This window comes from Oncorhynchus tshawytscha, linkage group LG10 (genome assembly GCF_018296145.1).
Source record: "Oncorhynchus tshawytscha isolate Ot180627B linkage group LG10, Otsh_v2.0, whole genome shotgun sequence".
Classification (NCBI taxonomy): domain Eukaryota; kingdom Metazoa; phylum Chordata; class Actinopteri; order Salmoniformes; family Salmonidae; genus Oncorhynchus; species Oncorhynchus tshawytscha.
The window spans coordinates 54,267,121-54,277,595 of NC_056438.1; the positions used below are offsets into that span (position 1 = coordinate 54,267,121).

Genomic DNA, 10,475 nt, shown 5'->3' on the forward strand with positions numbered 1-10,475 from the left:
AATACCTTTGTTAAGGCTGCTGCACATTTTCATGAGGACAAGAGGCAATCCCTCTACCCATGTCATTCCTGTGGAATGGCATAGTTTGACAAGGAAGCCTTTCATGTTCTTATTAGCCCTCAGTAACTCTCGTTATTCCGCAGTTGATAGATGGACACAAACTTCTGGTCAGCGCCCATCATTTTGGCCATTTGGGTAACCACATCTTCTATGAGATGGGTCCCATTGTCTGCAGACAAACCTCAGGCACTCCAAACCTGAGTATAATTTCCCTAATTATCAATTTTGCAACTTTTCGTGCATAACAGTTGGTAGTGGGATGGTTCCATCCACCTGGTAAACCTGTCAATTATCACCAGGCAGTATCTCTTTCATTCTTTTCTCTCTACCATGTCTATGAAATCCATAGCTAGGTGGACAACCCCTCCCCTTCTATTAATACAACATAAGCATAATCAATTATTATAATACATCAAACATTTGGTACAGCCCCTATCATGACCCCTAGGTGAACTCCTGACAACATCCAGCCAATTTGACACAACTGTGGGGAGCATTGGAGTCAACAAGGGCCAGCATCCCTGTGGAATGCTTTCGACACCTTGTAGAGTCGATGCCCCGACGAATTGATGCTGTTCTGAGGGCAAAAGAGAGGCGGTGCAACTCAATATTAGGAAGATATTCCTAATGTTTAATATACTCAGTGTATTATGTATGCTTAACCAAAAATGTTAAATTATTACGTTATTATTGCGTTATTATTACGTTATTATGTTATACTAATAAAATTGTTCAGAGAAAGAGATGTTGTTTAACAAGGAATGAAACAAATCTTGAAATGATACGGTTAAAATTATTGCCACCCCTGTTTTCAATACTTCCCTTGCCAGGGGGGCGGTAAGTAGCCTAGTGTTTAAGAGTGTCGGGCCAGTAACCGAAAGGTTAGCCTAAGAAAAATCTGTTGATATTCCCATGAGCAAGGTATTTAACCTTAATTGCTCCTGTAAGTCCTTCTGGATAAGAGCTTCTGCAAAATTACTAAAATGTAATCAAAATAAATATTTAAAAAACGACACAAACTTTTTCTGAAATGTTTCATGAGATTGGAGACCACACTGGGAGTTATCTTAGACTATTTCTCCATACAGAACCTTTCCAGATCCTTGATATCCTTTGTCTGCTATTATGGACAGCCCTCTTCAAATCAAACCACAGGAGACTGAGATGGCCATTGCAAAATGTTCTTAGTGGATTTTGATTAGTGCTTGGGGTTATTCTGTTGCTGGAAGATCCACTTGCGGCCAAGTTTCAGCCCCCTGGCAAAGGCAAACAGGTTTTTGGCTAAAATGCACTTACTAAAGTTCATGATGTCGTTGACCTGATTCCGAACAGTCGAAATGAAATAGCCCCATAACATCAAAGATCCACCACCATATTTGACCATAGGTATGAGGTACTCAGCACATGCTTCTGTTTTTCCAGCCTGGTATCAGCAGAGAAGTGTCCGTTTTAGCAAAAAGATACGCGTCAAATAACATGAAGCTTATGTGAATACATTGCATCCAGCAGGGGTAAGATTAGTCTCACAATATTGAATCCTTAAAAATAAGAGTCAGAGACATGATTCCTAAGTGAATACATTGCATTCAATGAGTTTCTCTCTCTCTCAAAAGATACGCTTCAATTTATTTGACCCATATGTCAATACATAGCATTCAAGGCAAGAAATAGTTGGTGATGAAGCTGAAATGGGTCAATTGCATTTGTCAGTTTTCAGCAGACCATCTAGCCAAACCAACATAAAGTGTATGGAGAGGAGGGCAGTGATATTCAGCTTTCCTGCTACTGCTCCTCGGCATACAGTGTACTGTGGAATAAACAGTATCCAGGATCAGCTCCCCAATTCCTCCTCTTCATCCTCCATGCCTCTAGGACTGTAGTGAGAGCTAAACCTCCATCCTCTCACCTCACTGTTAAACTGAACAAAGAGAAGACCTGTACAGATCTGGAGATCTCCTCTGTTGAAGTGAGAGACTCTGCTCTGTACTACTGTACTGTGGAGCCCACATTGACAGGAAACTGAGAAACACTGTACATAAAAATGAATAAAATGTATATGAAACATCTTTGATTCTACATTGTCAGTAGGGGGAGCTAGAGTATAAACCTCAGGTTTAGATTATGAATCCTCAAGATAAGACATGATACTACCATGTAGATTATAGCCAGTTGATGCTGTGCTTTTCATCAACAGCTGGTGCTTATTCTACACATCCTGCCATCTACAATGTTGTTCTGTTCACTTTTACTCTTCTTTGACTTGATAGGTAAGTAATTACATTTTCATTTAAACTGAGTGTGATTATGTTAAGGTGTATTTATTTTTCAAAACAAATAATATAAAGACAATGGATGACATTATGTTCCATGTTTTATCTTTACACTGCATTTGGAATTAATTAAATCTTCCATGTGGGTTTAAAGTATTAAATATAATATATATTTTATGTTTTACAGGTGTCAGATCTGAACAGGTATTAACGCCCTACACTGATGTAGAAGTGTCTTCAGAAAGGGACAGAGTTACTCTCTCTTGTAACTACACCTCTGGTGACACTCTTCAATGGTATCGACAATATCCCAAATCAGCACCACAGTTACTGCTTAATGAGTATATGGATAATACACCAGGGTTCAGCCTAAATCATGCCAAACAAGCTAAACGTGTGGATCTGGTGATATCCTCTGCTCATGTGACAGACTCAGCCATGTACTACTGTGCACTGAGGCCCACAGTGACAGGAAACCCAGACACACTGTGCAAAAACCTAGAACATCTGACTGAGGGGAGAAAGTTATCAACAGGCACATGAATGACTTTGTCCAAAACACTAAGGCCTCGATTCAATCAGATCAAGCACTTGCAGTGTCAGAGGTGTAACTACGTTGGACCTGTCAAATTTGTGAGCTCTTGATCATTGTCACAAAGCCTAACCCGTTCTCAGAGCATTTTCATAATATTAGGTTATGAATTACAATTCTAACCCTTACCCTGTTTTTGGCAGTAGGTGGAGCTTCAACATTTTCTCCAATCATCAAGACTGAAACGTTGCTACAGGGAGAGATACACAGTTCCACCTCTGGTACCGCCAAAACAACAACTATGCGGATGTTGGCTAAAGTGTATCTGATTGAAAAGATCCCTGAATAGAGCCCTTCTGTCCTAGCCAGAACCCTAGCCCTAATACTAACCCGAGCTTCATGTACACACCCCAGATCAATCCTAACTTTAGCCATAACCCTAAACCTAACCTTAGCCCTAGCTTCATGTCTACATCCTGGATCAACCCTAAGCTTAACCCTAACCCTAACCCTAACCCGTACCCTCCAAATCAAGCTCGAGACCCTGGGTCTCGACCCCGCCCTGTGCAACTGGGTACTGGAACCAGGTGGTGAGGGTAGGCAACAACATCTCCTCCCCGCTGATCCTCAACACTGGGGCCCCACAAGGGTGCGTTCTGAGCCCTCTCCTGTACTCCCTGTTCACCCACGACTGCGTGGCCATGCACGCCTCCAACTCAATCATCAAGTTTGCGGACGACACAACAGTGGTAGGCTTGATTACCAACAACGACGAGACGGCCTACAGGGAGGAGGTGAGGGCCCTCGGAGTGTGGTGTCAGGAAAATAACCTCACACTCAACGTCAACAAAACTAAGGAGATGATTGTGGACTTCAGGAAACAGCAGAGGGAACACCCCCCATCCACATCGATGGAACAGTAGTGGAGAGGGTAGCAAGTTTTAAGTTCCTCGGCATACACATCACAGACAAACTGAATTGGTCCACTCACACAGACAGCATCGTGAGGAAGGCGCAGCAGCGCCTCTTCAACCTCAGGAGGCATTCGGCTTGTCACCAAAAGCACTCACAAACTTCTACAGATGCACAATCGAGAGCATCCTGGCGGGCTGTCACCGCCTGGTATGGCAAACCGCCCTCAACCGTAAGGCTCTCCAGAGGGTAGTAGGTCTGCACAACGCATCACCGGGGCAAACTACCTGCCCTCCAGGACACCTACACCACCCGATGCTACAGGAAGGCCATAAAGATCATCAAGGACATCAACCACCCGAGCCACTGCCTGTTCACCCCGCTGCCATCCAGAAGGCGATCAGTACAGGTGCATCAAAGCTGGGACCGAGAGACTGAAAAACAGCTTCTATCTCAAGGCCATCAGACTGTTAAACAGCCACCACTAACATTGAGTGGCTACTGCCAACACACTGTCAATGACACTGACTCTACTCCAGCCACTTTAATCATGGGAATCGATGGGAAATTATGTAAATATATCACTAGCCACTTTAAACAATGCTACCTTATATAATGTTACTTACCCTACATTGTTCATCTCATATGCATACGTTGATACTGTACTCTATATCATCGACTGCATCCTTATGTAATACATGTATCACTAGCCACTTTAACTATGCCACTTGGTTTACATAATCTCATATGTATATACTGTTCGATATCATCACTGTAATGCTGCTCTGTACCATCACTCATTCATATATCCTTATGTACATATTCTTTATCCCCTTACACTGTGTATGACAGTAGTTTTTTTGAATTGTTAGTTAGATTACTTGCTCGTTACACTGCATTGTCGGAACTAGAAGCACAAGCATTTCGCTACACTCGCATTAACATCTGCTAACCATGTGTATGTGACAAATAAAATTTGATTTGATTTGATTTGATTTGATTTAACCATAACCCAAACCCTAACCCTAGTTTCATGTACACACCCCAGATTAACCCTAACCATAGCCATAACAATAACCCTAAATTCACATTTAGATCAATTATTAATTTCAAAACTTTTTTCTTCATAATACAGTACAACATATAAGGATTGGTATTGTTAAAAATAAATACTTAAATCCTACGATGTACATTAAACATGGGTTGAATGGCACACATAAACACACCCCATCATCACCCCGATCTTTGGCAGTAGGTGGAGCTACAAAAAAAATTCAAATCATCAAGACTGAACGATTGCTGCAGAGAGATATTCAACTCTGCCTGTGTTGTGTCAGAGTCGTTTTGATACTGTATATATTAACTATGTTGCTGGTTTCATCAGTTCTCCTCCTCTCAGTCCTTGTTGGTGAGTGCTGGATTCAATTTGACAGTTTTAATTTAAACACCAGAATGTATTTCAAAGTTCTTCAGATTTGAGTATCACTAAATGGTATTAAATTGATTGGACACACCTACTCATTCAAGGGTTTTTCTATATATTTTTTTTTACAATTTTCTACATTGTAGAATAATAGTGAAAACATCAAACTATGAAATAGCACATGTGGAATCATGTAGTAACCGAAAAAGTGTTAAACAAATCAAAATATATTTTCCAAATATCTTTGAGATTCTTCAAAGTAGCCACCATTTGCCTTGATGACACCTTTGCACACTCTTGGCATTCTCTCAACCAGCTTCATGAGCTAGTCACCTGGAATGCATTTTTATTAACATGTGATCCTTGTTAAAAGTATTTTTTAAGGTATTTCCTTCTTAATGCGCTTGAGCCAATCAGTTGTGTTGTGACAAGGTAGGGGTGGTATACAGAAGATAGCCCTATTTGGTAAAAGACCAAGTCCATATTATGGCAAGAACAGCTTAAATAAGCAAGAGAAACAACAGTCCATCATTACTTCAAGACATAAAGGTCAGTCAATCTGGAAAATTTCAAGAACACGGAATGTTTCTTCAAGTGCAGTCACAAAAACCATCAAGCACTATGATGAAACTGGCTCTCATGAGGACCGCCACAGGAAAAGAAGACCCAGAGTTACCTCTGCTGCAGAGGATAAGTTCATTAGAGTTACCACCCTCAGAAATTGCAGCCCAAATAAATGCTTCACAGAGTTCAAGTGACATACACATCTCAACATCAACTGTTCAGGGGAGACTGCGTGAATCAGGCCTTCATGGTCGAATTTATGCAAAGAAACCACTACTAAAGGACACCAATAAGAAGAAGAGAATTGCTTTGGCCAAGAAACACGAGCAATGGACATTAGACCAGTGGAAAACGTGTCCTTTGGTCTGATGAGTCCAAATATGAGATTTTTGGTTCCAACAACTGTGTCTTTGTGAGACGTAGAGTAGGTGAATGGATGATCTCTGCATGTGTGGTTCCCACCGTGAAACGTGGAGGAGGAGGTGTGATGGTGTAGGGGTGCTTTGCTGGTGAGAATCTCTGTGATTTATCTACAATTCAAGACATTTAACCAGCATGGATACCACAGCATTTTGCAGCGATTCGCCATCCCATCTGGTTTGTGCTTAGTAGGACTATCATTTGTTTTTCAACAGGACAATGACACAACACACCTCCAGGCTGTGTAAGGGCTTTTTGACCAAGAAGGAGAATGATGGAGTGCTGCGTCAGATGACCGGGCCTCCAAAATCACTCAACCTCAACCCAATTGAGATGGTTTGGGATGAGTTGGTCCGCAGAGTGAAGGAAAAGCAGCCAACAAGTGCTTAGCATATGTGGGAACTACTTCAAGGATGTTGGAAAAACATTCCAGGTGATGCTGGTTGATAGTATGCCAAGAATGTGCAAAGCTGTCATCGAGGAAAAGGGTGGCTACTTTGAAGAATCTAAAATCTAAAATATATCTAAGATACTGTACTAGTCTGAATAAATACAGAATGAAGAACATTTGTTGTGTTGTTTTACTTCCTTACAGCAAAACTTTTTCACTTGGGCCCCCCCATCAGGCATCGTGGAACACCCCCACCCCCATCTAGAGGTCCCATCTAGGGGTGATGGGAGACAGGGTGTTCCTTATGTCCAGTCTCCTCCGTAATTTCTTTTTTGTTGCCGTCATTGCGGAAAACCCTGCTTCGCAGATATAGGTGTTTGGAAATGGAAGCAACGTTTTCAGTGCTTTTGTGGCTATCATAGGATATTCAGCCTTGATTTTAATCCAGAAGGTCGGCAGAGATGACATTATCTCAAACATACTTTTAAGGCCACCGTCATTTGCAACTTCAAGGAGTTGATCTTCTTCCTGCATGGACATGGACGATTCACCTGGGACATTCACAAATGGGTCGCGGATCCATTCCTTCGCACTTCGTGGGTCTTTGGAAGTAACACTTGAACTCCGTTGACAGCGAAGCTAGGTGATCGCGCACGAGCTGGGAGAAAGACGGCCCAGTTTCAGTCTCTCCAAAAATTTCCGCTAATGTTTGGAACATGTAAAATATGCCCCTCTCCACTCGCCATCCCCACAGTTCCAGTTTGGCTTTGAATGCAGCCACTTTATCTGCCAACTTAAAGACAGTAGTCATTCTCCGTTGAAGTGACAGATTGAGTTCGTTGAGCAGGTTGAATATGTTGCACAGGTGAGCGAGTTTTGCGACCCATTCCTCGTCATTGAAATGTGCTGCCAGTGGTGACTTTTTTCTGATAGAAATCTCTGCAGAGGCTCTCGTAACTCAAACACTCTAGCAAGCAATCTCGCCCTGGATAGCCATCTGACTTCTGACAGTTTGTGCTCTGCGTCCATTTCCTCATAAAGCTGCCCAATCAGACGCGAGTTAAGGGCGTGCGCTTTGATGTAATTGATAACTTTAATAACATCATTCAATATGACGTTAAATTCAGGTGACATTTTTCGGCTAGCCAGCATTTCTCTGTGAATTACACAGTGCGTAGACTCACATTCAGGCACAACCTCTTTAACCCGGGTAGTGAAACCAGACAGCCGTCCAGTCATGGCAGTAGCCCCATCCGTGCATAACCCAACACAGAATGACCAATAAAATTTTCCTGACATGTAATCATCCAAAGACTTGAATAGTTCTGCAGTCGTTGTGTTAGTCGGCAGGGACAGTGAACACAACATATCCTCATGCACATAATCCTGAAATATATATTGCACATAAACAAGCTGTATTTCCTTGTTGTCGACATCGGTAGATTCGTCAATCTGGATTGCATACCACGGTGACTCGTTCAGCCGCTTTAACAATTGTGCCTCAACGTCCCCCGTTATTCCATCAATTCGCCTAGTAACGGTGGTAGCCGAAAGAGGAACCTGTGCTATCTTTTTAGCGGGAGCCTCTCCTAAGAGTTCAAGATAAATGTCCTTAGCAGCAGGTAAAATCATCTCCTTGCCAATTGTGAAAGATTTCTTGGCCTTAGCAATACTGCTAGCCACTAAGTATGACACTCAGTGTAGCCACGTTTGTTGGATTCCAAGAGTTGCTTCTGTCCTTCTTGTTCACGTTTTCTTCACTCAAAGAATTTAACAGGTTTGTCTTTAAGTAGAGGGTGCATGGATTTGATGTGCTGAAGTGGTTTTGAGGGCTTCATTGCCTCGTTAGATAGCCTATATCCACATGCTACGCACAGGGGGCTTGGAGCATGCGAGTCACCTGTCGCAATAAAGCATTATTTTAGGTAGGACTCATCATATTTTCTATTGAATGAGGCTTTCTTTTTTTTTGCAGTCTCGGGCTCTGCTGTCCGTGCATTATCGACATCGTCGTTGGGTCTTTTATCTCTCTTACCCTTTCTGAAGAAGCTCTCCAGCGACATTTGTTTGTTTTTATTCATGTCAGCTAACGTATCTAGCAGGTACAAATTTGGCGGGCAAAACAGTTCATGCAGACCATGATGAACACGCTGGGAGCGCATTACTCAAGTTCCAAATCTGTAAACTGTTGAGGGTGTGACAGAGATATTAGAGTGTTGAGAAAAGGACCAACAGACTGCATCAAGTTCAAAGTAATTACTGCACAAATAGCCTATACTTGTGTATAATAATTATTTTATTTTATAGATTTAAAAAATACAAAATAAATTATTTATCCTTCATGATTTTGCTGTAGTTCTGAAAAGAGATCATTTAGCTTCATGCGGCCCAGGCCCATTCGCTCCTTGGCCGCATGAAGCTAAATGATCTCTTTTCAGAACTACAGCAAAATCATGAAGATGACATTTAGCAGCAATCCAACCCAGAAAGACAGTTGAACTCAAATACACAACAAAGTATACTGTAGAGAGGTGGAGCTACATAGTCAATGAGTGCTTTGACAGTACAGTATGTAGTCTACAATATGTTTGAGGAGAGGATAGTGATACACTCTTACCTGACAGTGCATGAAGACAGTCATTCAGACCCCATGAAGATGTTTTACACAATTCTGCTTTTTTCAATGTTCTTTGGTAAGTGCACAGGTTTTGCATTGCAGTTTTGGATTGCAAACATATGTCTATATAGCATTTACAGTACATGAATAGCAATATAATTTATTCAAAACATGTTTAACATTATTTATTTCAGGTAGCAGTTATGAGGAGGAAATAATATCAGCCACAACTGAAGAGCGTGTTTTTGAGGGTGAAGGTATTACTTTATCCTGCAACTACACTGGCTCCTACAGTACTGATACTTTACTGTGGTACCAACAATACCCCAGATCAAAACCAGAATTCCTGCTCCTCATCACTGAAGGAGGGTTAAAGACACATAATGAATCGACCCACCCTCGACTGTCTGTTAAACTAAATGATGAAAAGACCCGTGTGGATCTGGAGATCACCTCTGCTGAAGTGACAGACTCTGCTCTGTACTACTGTGCTCTGAGGCCCACAGTGACAGGAAACCCAGAAACACTGTACAAAAACCTGACATCACACAATATACTGTAGAATAAAAGCCATAACAGAAAACATTTCACTTTGGTGTCAAGAGGAGGGGCTGTATAATCAAAGATCCACATGAAGCTTATGGGATATTATTGTTCGTTAGTTAGTCGGTCAGGTCTTTCACTGCTGTCTGTCTGTCTGTCTGTCTGTTTCTCAAAGGTCTAGCAAGATGTTTCTTAAACATTATTTTTATTTTTTTTAAATGTAGGAGGTAGATCAGCTTTAATATTGCTGATAGATTGTAGCTTCCATCAATGCAGTTGTCTGCATCACAATGCCAAGAGTATACAAAGCTGTCATCAAGGCAAAGGTTGGCTACTTTGAAGAATCTGAAATATAAAATACATGTTGATTTGTTTAACACTTTTTTGTTACTACATGATTTCATATGTGTTATTTTATAGTTTTGATGTCTTCACTATTATTCTACAATATAGAAAATAGTAAAAAAAATAAAGAAACACCCTGGAATGAGTAGGTGTGTCCAGACCTTTGACTTGTAATGTACATACATATATACACATACACACATACATTTAAAAAAATATATATATTTTCCTTTTTTACTTTCTAACCCTACCACCCATCCTTTAATTGGAGTAAACTAGTGAACAACAACGCTTAGGCCTCTACTTCCAGTGTCACGGAATTCTTCCTGGGAAGGAGAGGCGGACCAAAACGCAGCGTGGTTATTTTTATACATCTTTAATAAAGATGATAACTTGAA

General features: G+C 41.2%; 1 gene segment (V, D, J or C); it reads left to right on the forward strand.

Annotated features, from left to right (window-relative positions):
* The first annotated feature begins 9,083 nt into the window (after nucleotides 1-9,083).
* On the forward strand, nucleotides 9,084-9,751 carry LOC112247722. The segment is given in 2 exon segments: nucleotides 9,084-9,265; nucleotides 9,384-9,751. Coding segments are annotated over 2 exon segments (513 nt in total).
* The last annotated feature ends 724 nt before the right edge of the window (nucleotides 9,752-10,475 follow it).